This window comes from Conger conger, chromosome 16, assembly GCF_963514075.1.
Source record: "Conger conger chromosome 16, fConCon1.1, whole genome shotgun sequence".
In the NCBI taxonomy this organism is placed as follows: Eukaryota; Metazoa; Chordata; class Actinopteri; order Anguilliformes; family Congridae; genus Conger; species Conger conger.
The window spans coordinates 17,241,135-17,258,304 of record NC_083775.1 but is presented as its reverse complement, the minus strand read 5'-3'; the positions used below and the strand labels follow the sequence as shown (position 1 = coordinate 17,258,304).

Here is a 17,170-nt window from a genome sequence, read left to right as displayed (position 1 = left end):
TTCCGGTTCTCTGCAAGGCTCCGCTCAAGACTTGAGACTTCCTCTAGGGACCCTCCTGTGCTTTCTCAGCCTGCAGGACTAAGCTAAACCTGAAGCCTGATGCACAAAAAACTGGAGGGGCTGTTGCCTAGTTGGCCACATCGTTCTCATGTGCAGACTGTGCCCCATGCTCCTCCCACCTGCTTCCGCACAACCTGACTGTGGGACACAATCTCAGGCAACCTGAGCAGAGACACAAAACACATTTGTCTTGTTTTTCGTTTTGTCGTCATGGAAGTACTGACATGTTTTGTCCGCAGAAAATAAAAACCTCCTTTGAATTTTACTCCCAAAGCTATAAGGCCACGCTTGGCTAGGATCGCAGCTACCTAGCAGCGTCATACACATGTGATAACAATATTTGGCAATAATGGTCAGCGCAGGAACTCTTTTGCTTTTCTCAGCTCGTGCAGAACTAATTCAACAAACAATTTGTCAAATATATATTATCTTTTTAACTGCTATCCATTGTAACTCACTGGGCCGTAGTAATTCCCATTTTTAATTTCCTCACACACACACACACACACACACACACAAACTAACCTAGCTACCACTAAATCATAACTGATCATATCTGAATGTTACCTGTGACTTCAATAATCCGGAAATCCCGATGTTTGGCAATCTCAGCAGGTAGGAAAGATTCTGACACAATCCCACAATTCCCTCTTTGGAAGAGACTATGGGACAGAATTGTAGAGGACAGGTTTTTGCACTAATTCTGAGGGCCATGGGATTAGATTCCTCCTGGTCCTTATTTGGAGAAAGGCACTCTGCCTACAGTAAATTGGCTTGATATACAGAAGCTAATTTTTGTAAGGTAGAGCATGCTCTAGATCCTCCCCTTTCACTGCTGCTGCAAGTTTAACTTGCCCACTAATTTGCATTTGTCAAGCGCTCCAATCGATTCATCTTCTCCTGCTGGTCCCAGTTCCTTTTTCACTACGGGCTCCAAAAAGTTTTTGGGGGTCAGGCTACAATTATATTTCTTGCAGCTCCCCAAACTGTATACCTGAAGCAACACTACACCAGGTAATCTAACAAAAAATTTTATATCTTCTTTATTTAGCCGCATGTTACAGGATGAATAGTGTGGTCTATGCAACTGAATTCATACAAATCTGTTACTAAATAAGTAGAATAGTTGTCATTATTTATCCAAAATCATGTCATCTTCCAGCAAAAGAATAAATGTTCATGAATAAATAAATGCCAAAAATCTGAGTACCCCCCTCTGAATAGCTCAAAAGCTTACCTGAGGGCATGTGCAATGGACGCTCTCTGATTTTCAGCTTGGGGACTGGGTGATGGCTTTTATACCCATCTATCACTTTTATGACTTACCGCCTAACAGATGGAATTCAGGGGGCTTAGGATCATGAATCAATCAGAGGTATGAACTATGAACACAACTACATAAAGCTCTCACAGGAAAAAAAACACAATCCACGTGTAACTACTAAATGTTTAACTGTTTTAATAACATCCAAACTGCAGTAACATATCATCATAAGAGCATGCACTTATTTGGCATGTGATATTATGACAGATTATTAACCTCACTCTCGTGTATTTAGTAAAAATGCGTTTAGAGTGCTTGCAGTACTTCAGCCTCAACCTTCAGCAAATGTTTTATTTATTAAGAACTAGCCTACAGAACAGGAACAATTACCTTGCGAGTACACAATAAAAAAAGACTTATACACTATACAATGAAGTTCCAAAATTATAAGTAGTAAATAAGTAGATAATATCTACTTCAGTTCACTATCTGAAATTATTCAAATGGTAAAAGTAACGCGTCTTGTCAGCGTATTTTGCTTGTGTCACAAAAATTGAGCTAAAATTGATTTTGGTGAAAAAACCACAACTGGTTGCTTTTCCTTTCTTCTTCTACCGAGAAATCAATTTCATTGAAATTATTATGACTGTTGAGAAATGACTCTTGCTCTGGGGGCTACTGAGAGAGGGTATTTAATTTAGAGTTTTCAAGAATCGTTGTGATGCCTTCGCTGACTGTTTGAAAGTGTTTAAACAAGCCCAAATGCTCAACTTGATATGCTTGTGTTTTGAGAGAAAATTTGAAGGCACACATGCTGACAAGATTTGACCGCATAGAGTAGCCCACGTTTCCTTGAGTGGTCATCCATAAACTTACAGCCTAACGTTCACATTTGCCCGTATCCATTGTGCGGTACCAAGTAAATAGCCCGTTTACCATCCGGTAAAAGAGAGCAAAGCCAAGTAGTTTGAATGTTAGGACCCGGGGGATCGTTAGGAGACCTATCCGTAAACCACTCCCCGAGTGACAGGCATCAGGTGGCCGTGGCAACCAGTCCGGCGCAGCGTCCTTCTAGCAGCTGCCTGTGCGCAACCATTGCTCGGCCGAGGCTTTCTAGGCTTCGCTGCTCCTGGTCGGGGGGCCAGCTCTCCGGCACAAGGGGCCTGATGATCGGATTCGGATATAAGGTTCCGCCGGCATCATGAATGACCGGTACCATAGGGCGGCCCGGGATGGCTACCTGGACTTGCTTAAAGAGGCCACACGGAAGGATTTGAATGCTCCGGACGAAGATGGAATGACACCTACGTTATGGGCTGCTTACCACGGCAACCTCGAGGCGCTACGACTCGTTGTAGGCAGAGGGTAAGTCGAGATAGCAGTTTAGTTTTACGAGATAATTTGTTCAACCAAATGAAATGGTCATTCTGCAAATGCGCATCCCTGTAAATTCATAGGTGTTGCCAAGTGCTCCCTCAGCAAGGAAATCCGACAAAACATTCCACCACATAACATGGTTTCAACTTCAAGCTACAATAACTATCCGAATTGCCTGGAGAGTAGCCAAGCGCACAGAATACCTTAGGCAATATTGGCTACTTATGAAGTTAATTAGACACTTTGTGAGGGAATTATTTACCAAACACGTTGGGTTAATAGGATCACGGCCTGCAAATGAGTGATGCGTAGTGCAATGGACAAATTGGATTTATATATACATCAAATTCACATGCATTATTTGGATGTGTAAGTGCATTAAACATTTAGGCTATACTAAAATGTTAAGTTTCACTGAAGAACTTACTAAAAATAATTTTATATTTCATATTATGCACATTTAATAATAGGCCTATAGGCTATATGTCGCGGTTAGTTGTACTAGCCTAGTTATGTGCTTTGACACCTGTGTTTTACCGGGTGCGTAATGAGTGTGCAGTAGGCTAGCTAGTGGGTGTTGCAGCATAACACGATGTAACAAAGTAATGTTACACCCTTGTTTACATAATTAGGTCAGCTCCTTGCATAGTGACATAAAGAAGCCGACAGGTCATGCGTCTCGTAGGTGGTATGAAATGAGAGAACCTGGTGCGATTACTATCTTGTGGAGAACATGCTTAAGGTCAGTGGTTTGTTGGCTGTTTCGTGGCTCACCATGCTCAGTTGCCGACAAATTGCTGTTGTCACCCGGGCTAGTGATGCGCCTCGCATCGTAACTCATGCCATTCAGCTTTTGGGATTGCGGACGGCGAAGATGTAAACGTGCTGCGCATCGTTACGGCGTTTGCATTTTAATGGTCGACAACAAATGAATGCAAAAAGGTCACTTGCTGGTTGATTTATCGTTTCCCCTCACCACTGCGTTTTTTGTCCTTGCACAAACCCTTTCTTGTTAACACGGCCAGCCTGAACCCCAAGCAGGAGTTGGCGTGCACGGGCATTCTTTAATAATGGAAACGCAATCGAAGCACAAAAAAGCAATTCACGTTAAACATAGCCCTCATATGTGAAAGGACGCCTTTATACAACCACGTGCAAATGTAGCCTACACTCAGCTGCTATTAGCTCACCCTGTCACCCCCCTCAGTCATAGTTATGCAGTGAATGTTAGGTTAGGTATGACGGCCTGTAGCGTAGTGATTGAGATACATGAGTGGGACCCGCAAGGTCTGAAGTTCGAATCCCAGTGTAGCCACAATAAGATCCGCCCAGCCGTTGGGCCCTTGAGCAAGGCCCTTAACCCTGCATTGCTCCAGTGGGGAATTGTCTCCTGCTTAGTCTAATCAACTGTATGTCGCTCTGGATAAAAGCATCTGCCAAATGCCATTAATGTAATATCGGTTCATATTGTTAATATTTATTTGCAATTGAATATATGAAGCTAACTCTCCCTTCTATAACGTGCCGTTTCCACACCATAAATCTTTATTTGTTTCCCTTCCTATCTCCATGTGAGATTTACCTTGCAGCCCCTGTACATAAGGGCTGTCCAGCAGAATTAATCACATCACATGGCTTGTTTAAATCTTGTTTTTTGTATATTGTGTTCTATTTTTTCCTGCATCTTTGGTAGATTGGCATCACCTCTTGACTTCAGTTCCCAATGTGCCATATGGATCAACTATAGCTGCATCACATGCACACTCTACTGATGACGAGACTTAGGGTGGGGGTGGTTGGGGTTTGTAATTAGCAGAAATGTAATGATAAAAATAACCTTAATATTACCAGACTAGATTTTCCACTGTATACATTATGCTTTCACATTTCATGTATTCATTTATGAATGTGAAAGAATGTGTCAAAATGTTCTTAATTCATGAATTAAGGAAATAAAATCCTTGTTCCAAATGCGTGCGATTATCAACATGAGCGTGCGAAACAGGCGCTAAAGTGTGATCCTCACTCTTAGTGTGCGAGGCTTGAGGTGCATGAATGCTTCTGAGGGGCAGACCAAAAAACATCTGTGTAATTACCGTTATAATTAATGTCACTGTAAAACGGTTCAGTACGGGAGACAATACAGTATGAAAATAAAACAAGTGAAGTGATCGTCGTCTTTATTATCCCGTGTCATTTGGTTTTCACTTCCATGCCATGCATTCTTCTGATAATTAATAAGGTTAAGACAATTTGCACAAAGCAGATGCAACAGCAGTTTCAGCGTGGGAATAGAACATCTTCAAGCAGCCCACCCCCTGCCATGATCCACCACCAGAAAATCCCTTGGGCTTTCACCAAAATTTTGCATCCACCAGGGTGCTACTGGACAGATTATCACACTGTTTCTGCAGGATGTTGAGCACGCTGAGAGGGTGGAGAGAGAAGGATTTTCTGGAGAGGTGGAGATAGTGATTTATTTATCCCAGAGTGGCACCACAAGGACCGATCCATTTCAGTTTTTTTACACCAACTTCAGCTCTTAACTATTTAATTAGCTCAATCATTTTTTCATCTGACATTTAGTATAAGCAGCAGCTACAGGTGAAGCAGGTGTATACTTTGCTGTGTTCAAATACAGGAGTGAACCAGCGTAGTTCATAGAACGGTCAGAAACCCAAACCATGCAGGCTGGAGCCCAGCGGTGAGTTAATCAATCAAACAGGTAGAAGACCAGAATTTGCTAAATAGATTAGTGAACCCAGTACTCTTTGCAATAGCTTCCACGGGAACTTAGAATGACTGCATTTAATCAGGACCCTAGTTTGATGTTCATCTGAAAGCCTGTGTCTCCTACAGTAAAGTGTCTTTCCTCAACAATTAGTCTACAAGAAAGAGTGCCCCCTACTGGTCCACTGACAACTTTTAGCAGCAGCTTGGATTTCCAAAGAAGTCCCCTGTTCTTGTACTAACCAAGGCTGCGTTATGGCCGATTGTCATCGTTATTCATTTGCAACTCTTCTGTGTGACTTACACTTCAGTATCAAAGGAGACCAACATACTATTGTCACACACTGTTGTGCTGGCCCTCTCTTCAGTTCTGTGTATTTTAATGGTGGGTAAAGATGTGAAAATTCAGAGGATGGCCTCTGCTCTCTCTCCTCTGTACTAGAGTGGCCTTGTTAGTTGTTGTGACATCTTTGCTATGCTATCGGTCCTCCTCTTTGGTCGTGTCGAGTGTTTATGACATCACCGTAAGATTATTGGCCCACATTTTCTCTCAGTGTATCGCGCTGGAATGCATTGAGTGGCACTTCCATGTGAGTCCTAGTGATAAGCTCTTTGTAAGAAACCACTTCCACGGCTTCATTATGGCTGGGGTTGCTATTGTGTGTGCAGTCACTAAAAGAATAAGGCGCACAAAAGGCCTGTTCAGTGCCTGTCTGTGTGATCGTTTTTTTTTTTTGTCCAGGCAGCGGAAAGGGACATTGTTCAATAGGTTAATTGGCGAGAGTGCACAGGCAATGTAGCGCCACGCTAACATATTGAGCACATTGTGAGCGTGGGCATGCTGTGAGGTGCAGCGGCTGTGCACTGTCACTTATAAACGGACATGGCAGGCCTCCGAATACCCGCTACCGTTTGCAAACAAACACATCACAGAATGGACCCCCTCATTAGGAACATTGGGATTCGCATGGTAAAAGTACAGGCACATAGCCTGGCTCTGTACCATCTGCTCAGTAGAAAGGAGCCTTTTCAGTTCTTAGAGCTTCAATGCAAATCGGATTTTCATAGGATTGTGCAAGACTGAATTCTGGTGCAAAAGACCATTGATGTCACCCTGTTTTGTTCTTTGCATTGTCAGATGTTTCTCAAAATTTGCAGCGTGTCTGTGTACTCTGGTTGAGTTCCACGTGTGTGGAGGGTGGTGCAGAGGGCTGTCAGGCACACCCTCCATCACATCAGGACTTTTATAAGCAGGCTGGCTGCATTGCTAACTGACACATGCTGAAAGAGACAGCGCTTATTTTTTGTCCGGGTTACATATCGGTGGCATGTGGTGCTTCAAACGTTTCACAGATAGGTAGCCAAGGATGCGTGAGACCAACATCTATCTGTCTAGGCCGTATCCGTGGGATTGAGAGAAAGGTGCGTGATATCTCACACACTGAATGACAGCTTTATTAGAGGCACAATATACTGAGCTGCAATTAAGCCCTATGCTTGAGTGCAAGCCAATAAACACAGCCACAGGGGATTTCTAAAGGTCAGCATGATGGATGAAGAACATCTTCCTCCTCCTCGTCCTCCTCCTTCGTGTGTGCTTGGCTTGAAGCATCAGTCTCTGACCAGGAGTAGCATATAGTTTCCCTCCAGTAATTTTCAGACCTGCAAAAGCGTTGAGGAAGATAAGATCTATGGCTTAGCTGCACAGAAAAACATGCACTCTTCTTCTTCTCTCTCCACATTTTGTCAACATGTTTTTCTCCCTCCTACACCCAATAATACAGATTATTTCAGCCTAGCTTTGTGAAGTCCTCCTCATTAGTGGTATGAAGTGGAGTGGCTGAGGAGAAAACCAGAAGAAGAACTCAACATTTTGGAAAATTACGCAAATGACGGTGTTATGAACGTTGTTGTAATTTCCCCATTCTAGTTTCATTTCCACACGTCTCAAGGTGAATGGGGAGGGGTCTTGGGTTGTAGCCCCGGGATTTTTGCGTGGGTTCTTCATCTGCATTGCAGCATGTTCTGTGAGGAGGAACCGGGCAGAGCTTTGAGAGGGGCAGTAGGGTTGTAGGGGACCAGGGCTTGGGGAAGAGCAGGCACAGTTAATAATCCCCAGCTTTGGCATGAGTGCCTGACTGCTCTGACTCAGGGAGAAACTCGCAGGTCATCCCATTAATAATGCACATCTGCCACCGCACCAGCAGATTACTCGATGCCTGTCAAATATTAATCACCCGGCCGGTTTGATGGGCTGTGCCGTGCCTAACAGACCCGGGTCACCTGCAGAACGAACCAATAGAGCTGTAATCCGTGAGCTCAGGGTGTGTGATGTCACTTCCTGTAAAGGACTTGGATGTCATTTGATGACACACTCCAGCGACACCTCCAGCAATTCTATGGTTAAACTCTTGGCCAATTGTTAGTGACCAGCCATAACTCCTTAGCCAGTCAGAGAGGAGGAGGGTGTGACATGCACTGTTTGGGCTTTGAGGTGACATAGACATTCTCTCAGTTCCAGTAGTACAGATGATTCACTATTCACCGTTCAGAAATGGAAGGAAGTAATTTTTGCTTACATATTTCTAAACATCAATTGCCTGAATTCGTTTTCAGAACTATTATAAACATACGTTGATGCAGTTGTGAATTTGCCAGGCTTTTAAATGCACTTATACAAATGTGAATACATGCTTAGGCCCTTGTTCTTAATTGTATGGATACTGTACACCTGGACCTTTATTCAAGCGAAATGTGAAAAGAATCTAAAGAATCACAGCACTCTCCATGACCCCCTTATATATTTAATTTAATATAAATTTTTTATTAAATGTTTTATTAAATTTTGATGAACTGTTTAGTTGTTTTTACAATACAATTTATTCTGAAAAAATACTTGATGATCTGGTCTTTTTGTGGTTCAAAATCAAGGGAATAGTGGAAACAGTAGAAGAGAGTGGAATCATTGAAAAATACTGAATATCATCTGAATACTGTAAGAAATAGATATAATTATAACATACTGTGGGTTTGTTTCACAGTTTGTTTTTTACAATATTCAAACAAGCATTTTTTTGATACTTTTCAGATATTTTTTTGAACTTCTTTGAACTTCTTTCACAGTTAGCACAAGAGCACTGTATGTGGTCCAAACTGAAAGATTTTTTCATTGCTTTTACAAAAAATCAGGCTGAACCACCAAAAACTATACATTTCTACAGTCCAATTTGAAAATAACTAACAGAAAATAGTGCATCGACTGTAATGCCACTGGTTGTTAGTGTTTTTTAGATCATTGTTCTATGATTGACACAAAAGACTCTAGTGCTGGTGCTTTTCCTTGGAGACTGTTCACAGTGGTTTGGTAGATTTGATCCATTTTGTGAATGAAATGAACTGACACGCTGCATGTTGGCGCAGAGAGTTGTATGAAGATTTTTGAAAAAGTGAATTTTTAGCAATTGTAAAACTGTAATCATAGCAACAAAATTCTGGGTACAAATTGGGAAAAAATCCTGAACTGCAGTGAAAGACACTGTCCTCTACCAGAACAAACCCCCCCCCACCTCGAGAAACAAGGCCACCTCTCTGAAGGAGTACTTGTAATCAGCCATTCCATTGATCACCTCCACCTCCTCTTCCTCCTCCTCTCTCTGTCGATCTGTATTCTAACATGGATCATCTGACTGCACCATGTTGTCGCTATGTTGTTGCAGGTGGATACACACCCTTACTCCTGCTCAATGATAATGTGGTAAAAATGTATCCTGTTCCAAAGTAATTGGTGTGAATCGATTTATTCATCCTAAAACATTCACGATCTAAACGTGGAATGTTGTTACTAGTAATCTGTTTCCATAAGACTATGCTTTCGGAGTAATGTTACAGTTACTTATAATTTTGAGTAGTTGGATACATTGGTAGTTAGATGCATTGTAATGAATGAAAAGACAGTATTTTCAAATGTAATGTGTGTATTTCATTTTGAAATGCTAATAGTTTGAAAGTTAAGTTAAGTCATTTTGAACAAGTGATTTGATTCAGTGATCAAATGATTTTTGGTTTATATATATTGTGTCCAAGCAATTTAAAAAAGTTTAGAGTTTTGAAAAATGCATTTTGATTATCCGTTTTGAGTTTTGTGTCTGCAGTTTTGAAAAATAACCTCACGGTTCTGAAATTTGTGTCAAAGTGATTGTAAAAAACTGTAATACATGCATTACATTTAACAAAGAAACCTGACCATTTGTCCTATTGTTTTAATAGAGTCAGTTTTAGTGATCACAAGAACATGAGCCAGCCATATGAGAATGTATAGTTTTTGTAAATAAACTACATTTTGTTTCATCTCAATGTAAACTATGTAATATTTCTGATTTATATCATTTATTTATGAAGTATTGTTTTCCGTTTTGCTGAGCACCTCCTTGGACTCTTTCAGGGGCCCCAGGGGGCCCCTAAGCCATGTTTTGGAAGCGAAACCCTAACCGAGGTCCCAGGTAGCGGGAGTGTGTGTGCCGTGTGACCCTCTCCTCGCCCCCTGTCGGTGAGAAACTGGGGCTGGGATCTGGGGTGGGTGTGGCTCACCACGCCGACAGAGTTCCCGACTTCCTGAGTCAGACGTAACCTGATCGGTCTTCCCTGAAACGTGACGCCGTGGGGCGAGGGTCGCATTTCGGATCGCTTGCCGCTCCGGATCGGGTAATCCAAGGCACCCGCGGGGGTGTGGGCGACCCAGCGGTCAGGGACGCTGACAGGCCAGGAATCCCCCCCATTCTCAACCTCATTCCCCCAGTTAATCTGCATTGGCTTTTCCCCTGTAGATGGCTGGTTCATAACTCTAACCAATTGCACCGTCACTGTTGTATTGCATGGTTATTTGTGTTACTGTTACCTTCCTGTCAAATTCTACCCATCTGGCCCTTCTCCTCTGACCTCTCTCATTAACAACGCGTTTGTGCCCGCAGAACTGCTGCTCACTGGATGTTTTTTGTTTTGCGCACCATTCTCTGCAAACTCTAGAGACTGTTGTCTGTGAAAATCCCAGGACATCAGCCATTTCTGAGATACTCGACAATCTGAGAAATCAAATTTTTTAAAGGGGGCGACATGGCTCTGGCAGTAAGAGCAGTCGTCTGGCAGTCGGAGGGTTTGCCGGTTCGATCCCCCGCCCGGGCTGTGTTGAAGTGTCCCTGAGCAAGACACCTGACCCCCAAATGCTCCTGATGAGCTGGTTGGTGCCTTGCATGGCAGCCAATCGCCATCGGTGTGTGAGTGTGTGTATGAATGTGTGAATGAGAAGCATCAATTGTACAGCGCTTTGAACAAAGGTGCAATATAAATGGCAACCATTTTCCCCCTTTCTGATGGTTGATGTGAACATTAACTGAAGCTCCTGGCCCGTATCTGCATAATTCTATGCATTGCACTGTTGCCACACACTGTTGCCTAATAAAGTGCTCAGTGAGTGTATTTGGCGTCACTTGACACTGTTTTGTGATATTCTGTGATAACTCTCGACTGAGTGAAAACTGTTTTTCCTTCAGTCATGAAACAAGTATATGTACCATACAGAGTAAAAAAGGCTAACACTAAGAAATAACTTTAAAAAGCGGTAAAATTAAAAAAGCCACAAAAATATTTTTTTGAAATATTTAAAGAAATGTACATTTTAGAAATGTAGAAAATTTTTAGAAAAATGTATGTGATAGTCAGCTTTTCTTTTTGCTGTGCATTTTAAGGCTGCCATACGTACAGCTTAAATTGATGGCCCTGAAACAATTGTGGATCAGTCATAAATAATTCATATAAATTTGATGAACACTAGATGGTTGAAAAGTCAGCATTAAAAATGTGGTAGAAAATGAAGGTGCTGGATTATTTTTTAGGGGAATCTCATTTTCTCTCCACATCTTTTCACTCACCAGGTGTGGTACATGGTCTGTTCAGTCATACATATTTTCAGATAATAGCTTATTTCTTTCCTTGTGACATTTATTTTCAGTTCTATCACATTAGGTCCGAGTTGTGAATGGGTGGTTTTATTGTTAAGCTCTCCTAATTGCTGCAGTGTCTTACATCAGTTCAGAAGAGAACTGGCAAGCACTATTTTCTGAAGAACGTGTTGCCAGGTGTATCCATTTTTCATTCTGTGGCCCAGTAGCTGTTCTGTATCATCACTCTGGAACCTTCAAAATCAACTCAACTCAACTCAAACTGTATTGTCATTGTACAGTCCAAGATTGCGCAACAAAATGAGGCATAATTATATTTTAAAAAAGAATGCAAACTCTGCACAGTAACATTTTTTTGTAGATGGTGATGTTACTGGTGTATCAACCTTAACTTTTGCCTCAATCGCAGGCTGACTGTAACAGGATGCTGAGGCGCGTGAAACACTCACTCGTCTGGTTGCCAGATCATCCCTTTCATTCTCCGCTTGCTCCTCTTTCAGGGGGGACCCGGACAAGTGCGACATCTGGGGGAACACGCCGCTGCACCTGGCGGCCGCCAACGGGCACCTGAACTGCCTGTCCTTCCTGGTGTCGTTCGGTGCCAACATCTGGTGCCTGGACAACGACTTCCACACCCCGCTGGACATGGCGGCCACCAAGAGCCACATGGACTGCGTGCGCTACCTGGACTCCATCGCGGCCAAGCAGACGGCGCTCAACCCCAAGCTGGTGAGCAAGCTGAAGGACCGGGCCTTCCGCGCGGCCGAGCGCCGCATCAAGGACTGCGTGAAGATGCAGCGCAAGCACCACCGCCGCATGGAGCGGCGCTACCAGCGCGAGGCGTCCGAGGCCTCCGTGTCCGACGCCATGAGCTTCTCCAGCTACACCAGCAGCACCCTCAGCCGCAAGCTGCCCTTCCCGGGCACCGCCAGCGTCAGCATGCCATACTCCCAGGCAAGGCCCTCTCTCTCCCGCGCCCCCCCCCCCCGCGCCAGCCCGCCCCAGGCTTTTCATTTCAGCTTTTCGTAGCGTTCGTTTTTACGCTTTTTGCATGTTTGTGTCGGTTTGTGGGTGCTGTAATTCCGGGTATCTATAACAACGGCTTATTTTTTTTAGCCTGAACCACTGAAATAATCAGAGCGGAATAATATTCTTATTCCACTATGATGCATTATATCGCTCACGGTGATGATCACATCTTTAATGCACTTTGTTGTTGTGTTATTTTACTTTCAAAATCAGATGGTAACACGCGTACTGTGATACATACAAAAAAACCTCTGTCTTAACAAGTGTTTTTGTCTTGTATTGAGACAATCATATTTTCAAGTAAAAAAAATTGGCTTGTTTTAAGTTTGCTTGACAAGTGAAATTTTGTTAGGCAAATCTTGAAATGAAAACTGGGTACCTCATGAGTTAAATATTTTTCTCTTACTTACAAAAAAGTGATATAAATAAGAATTTAAGTCTGAAAATACGACTGAAATACTTGTTGAGACTAATGTCTCCTGGTGTGAGAGCGGTGTGTGTTCAGTGTGCTTTTGAAGCTCACAGGGTGTGTGTGTGTGTGTGTGCGCAGGCCACGCTTCACGCCACGGCCAGGGGCAAAACCAAGATCCAGAGGAAGCTGGAGAAGAAGAAGCAGGGCGACGGGACCTTCAAGATCTACGAGGACGGCCGCAAGAGCGTGCGCTCGCTCTCGGGCCTGCAGCTGGGCAACGACGTGATGTTCCTGAAGCAGGGCACCTACCTCAGCCCCCGGGACCGGCGCCGGCGCAACGTGCGCGACATGTTCCCCGGCGACGAGGACGCCGTGTCCCGCGCCATCAGCGACCCGGGCCTGCACCTCCCGGCCGACACGGCGTACTCGGAGGTGAGCGCCGACTCGGGCCACGACTCGCTCTTCAACCGGCCCGGCCTGGGCACCATGGTGTTCCGCCGGAACTACGTGAGCGGCGGGCTGTTCGGCATCGGGGGCCGCGACGAGGGCAGCCTGGGGCCCGGCGAGGGGCCCCGCGTGCGCATGCGCAGCCGGCTGCAGCGGTCCCCCAGCGTGGACGACAGCATCGGCAGCGCCACGTCGCTGCAGGACCGCAACGCCGACGAGCTGCCCTGGGACGAGGTGGACCTGGGCCTGGACGACGACCACGAGCCCGACACCAGCCCCCTGGAGACCTTCCTGGCCACGCAGGGCATGAGCGAGTTCAGCTCCATCTTCAAGAGGGAGAAGATCGACCTGGAGGCCCTGCTGCTCTGCTCCGACCTGGACCTCAAGGGCATACACATCCCCCTGGGCCCCCGCAAAAAGATCCTGGACGCTTGCAAGCGGCGGCTGGAGACGCTGGAGGACCCCGACGCCATCGAGGACACGGAGCTGTGAGTGGGACTACGGCCGTTCCTGAGCGCACGTAGGTCAGACCAACCTTTCCCTTCAAGTGTTTTAATTCACTTTTAGTGACTTTTAATTCACCAACTAGTGGGAAATGCAAGCATGCAGTGCAGTCCCTAAATATTTGTACAGTGGTACAATGTCTGTTCTTTTGGCGCTGTTCTCCAGCACAATGGATTTGAAATGAAACAATCATTTTTAAAAATCAAAAGTAATTGGACAGTTCGCCTCTCAGCTGTTTCTGATTAGTAAGGTGTATTCCGTCGCTTCCTTAATGCAGGTATACGAAAGCTATCAGTATCTAGTCTTGATGCTAGGCTTTTGATTGCCTTTGCAGTCTGTCATTGGCATTTGTCAACATGAGTCATGCCAGTGAGAGTAAAGCCATTGTGAGGCCATTATAAGAACGAAACAGTCAGAGACATAGGCCAAACAATAGGCTTACTGAAAAACAAACTGTGTGAAACAGCATTAAAAAGCATTAAGTGTGTGTATGTATGTACTGTATGTATGCTTGCATTTTCCACTGTTGCTTCTAAAAACACTTGAAATAAAAGGTTTATCTGATATTTGTACATAATACATGCAGTGTGCACATAATGGCGCCACCTAGTGGACAGAAATCTGACACCTCTCCTCACTAGCAACACATACAGTAACTCTAGGATCTCTGCACTGTTATTGCATTCTGAGCTGAACAAGCAGAAGTTAAAGAGATACCAAGTCAGAACAAGTCACGCACAATCAGAGAAGTGAGCAAGAGCAGGGGTGTCAAACTAAATTCCCAATGGGCCACATTGTCTGCGGGTTTTTCTGATTTCCTTTCGATCAGCTGCCAATACGTTACAGGTAGCAGTGAAATTGTACTTCCCTCTAGGGTCTTTCAGCACACTTATCCCTGGTTATGGGTATGCACTTTGTTGTATGTCGCTCTGGATAAGAGCGTCTGCCAAATGCTATTAATGTAATGTAATGTAATGTTAATGGTAATTGAGAACAAGGTGTGCGGATTCATCATTGACTTCAACGAGCCACCGGTGCCGAGAACACCCGGAAAACCAGCAGACACTGCGGCCCTCCAGGACCCTGTGCGATCACCTGTGATCTTGAGCATGAAAAACTCTGTTTCACAGAAGACAAAGAACTTGACTATAGTTTTATCATCCTTGTTTTATGTTTTATGATTCCAGTAACAAATTGGCATTAATATTTGTCTTGTTGTGTTGTGGTTCACAGATAACACACGGATTCGTCACAAGCGTGACAACATTCTGACGCACAGACCGACCCGTTGGATGGACGGGGGCTGTTCGTGGGATGGGGGGTTCTGGTGCCAAGGGTGGGGACTGCTGGGCCCAGTCCAGGGCCCAGTCAGGGGGTGCTGGTCGGATTGACAGTCCAGTCGTTTTAAAGCTGGCTCTGGTGCTCCCGGCTCTACACAAATGAGATTACTGGTGACTTAAACGAACAAAGGGCTTGTTCAGTAACATTCCTGTTCCTAATGAGAAGGCGAACCAACCTGATGTAGTTCAGCACTTGGGAAAAGGAACAGCTTTGGACTATGGGTGGACTGTGAAGCGGTGCAGGTTAAGGGTGCTGCTGAATTTAAACACCCTCCCACCCCCTATATTACTGCCCCTTTTGCCCCTGTGGGGCATTTATTTACTACTCATGCCTGCACTACAGGAAGCTGTAATGGCAGGTATTTCAGTTCCTTTTTAAATATATGAAAATACATTGACATTTTTTGTTGTTTCCTTGTTTATAAGATTTGCTTGTATAGTTGTATTGATCTACCAAGCCATCGGATTGGGTCGATGCCAGAAGACACGTTTGTGGCAGGGAGACTCTCAGGAGATCTTTGTCTATGGGGGGGTTCCACAGAGAGCAGTTAGCCAGTGCTAACATTTAGCATTACATGTTGGTCAGCATGTACAAACCTGTTTGCCTAAACCCGGCCAAGCTCAGTTTGGAGCAGGTGCAAGCAGATTTCTCCTGTTCCCCGTACTCATGCGATCATTCCATGCATGCCACTCTCCCACTGCTCCTTTCTCTTCTACCGGAGGGGGGCATGGAGGGGTCATGAACCCCAAAGTGGGTGGTACTACCCAGTGGTTTGCTGTCAATCACTGACTCAAGAACCAGCCAGAAGGCTCTCCCAAGTACATGTTTGGGGCATATGAGGTCGATGGTTAATGACGATGGCCCCACCCATTTTAAATGGTTCCTAAACCCTCACTGCCCCCCCCCCCCCCCCCCCCCCTTCCCACTCACAAAGGAGACTCAGCAAACTGGGACTGACGCTAACTGACAGCAGCTCACTGGGACTGCCTGTGACTGCACCTTTAAAGCTCAGCTCACAATGACTCAATGTGGAATGTTCTGGAAGTGTAGGTTGTGACGGTCTCTCCTCCAGTGTACAGTGGTTGTAGGTGTGGCTGTAGCACGGCGCAGCAGTGATTTTTTTCCTCCTCCTGCTCCCCTCGTCTCTGCATGCCAGCATTGTGTATATATATCTGGTGTATGTCTGTGCATACGGTAATATGTGATGTGACCTACAGTCTTCCCCGTGTACGTGTCATTTGCAATGTACAGCTTCCAGGATGATTCATGTTGTGAGAGATGTTTTTGTAACGTGCATTCAGAACGATCTCTGAAACCTGCCAGCCACAATGTATGCCTCAAGACCCATGTCTGAAAAGCAGTCTTTAGCATATAAAATAAATTGAAAACATGCTCCCAAATGTGTTTGAGTCTGTTTTGTTTCAAGTCGTCCTTTGTGTGAGAATGGTGCTGTATTTCAGAGTTTGAAGGAAAGTGCTGAAACATCAGTGTTTTTGCCGTCTGCCCAAACAGTACGGTCACTTTGTGCCTGGAACGTGATTGGTCAGCCATGTGTCTCTTGACACCTTTGTCCTTGATAGCTCCCTCTGTGAGGTCCTGACGTCAGCAAGTGTGCCTGCTGCAGCTCTGGTGCCCTCTGCTGTCCAAAACTAGTCAGTGAAAGCTAATTGTGCAGCAGCAATGGTACCGTGGCTAATGCGAATTTGGAGTCCTGTACTGTCAGTAGTGCAGTGGACAAAATTTTTTCTTTCCTCTGCTTTTTCCTTCTTTCTTTCAGGGGATGTATTCTTATGATTCTTCCCATGTTATTCTTCATCTTGCCCAGCCATGGAAGGATAAGTAGAGCCCCCCTTCCCTTTTGCATGTAGGGACCACAATCCCACAGGACAATTCCACGACGTCCACCCCGCATGACGTCTATTTCGGTTCAGCTAATCCCAAAATGGCGGGAGCAATAAACTTTCCCCAAGAGCAAGGCACGATCTTGGGATTTCCCTCTTTCTTTTGACGCACTTCTCTTTTTGGACACTCTCTTTGGCCATTCTCTTCTCA

General features: G+C 44.7%; 1 protein-coding gene across 4 annotated transcripts; it reads left to right on the top strand.

Annotated features, from left to right (window-relative positions):
- The first annotated feature begins 2,136 nt into the window (after positions 1-2,136).
- On the top strand, positions 2,137-15,138 carry LOC133114745 (pre-mRNA splicing regulator USH1G-like). 4 transcript variants are annotated; one of them, XM_061224347.1, is made up of 4 exons: positions 2,137-2,689; positions 11,886-12,339; positions 12,965-13,761; positions 15,011-15,138. In XM_061224347.1, exons 1-4 carry the CDS (start codon positions 2,526-2,528, stop codon positions 15,012-15,014), a joined length of 1,419 nt encoding a protein of 472 aa, XP_061080331.1. In that variant the 5' UTR covers positions 2,137-2,525; the 3' UTR covers positions 15,015-15,138. The 4 variants fall into 4 exon arrangements, with proteins under 4 accessions (XP_061080331.1, XP_061080330.1, XP_061080329.1 ...); XM_061224346.1 differs by having other exon boundaries at positions 12,965-13,793; positions 15,011-15,126; XM_061224345.1 differs by having other exon boundaries at positions 12,965-13,797; positions 15,011-15,125.
- The last annotated feature ends 2,032 nt before the right edge of the window (positions 15,139-17,170 follow it).

Coding starts and splice junctions, on each gene's coding strand:
- LOC133114745 (XM_061224347.1), top strand. CDS start 2,526: ATGAATGACCGGTACCATAGGGCGGCCCGGGATGGCTACCTGGACTTG. Junction 2,690..11,885: donor CGACTCGTTGTAGGCAGAGG/GTAAGTCGAGAT, acceptor CTCCTCTTTCAG/GGGGGACCCGGACAAGTGCG. Junction 12,340..12,964: donor TCAGCATGCCATACTCCCAG/GCAAGGCCCTCT, acceptor GTGTGTGCGCAG/GCCACGCTTCACGCCACGGC.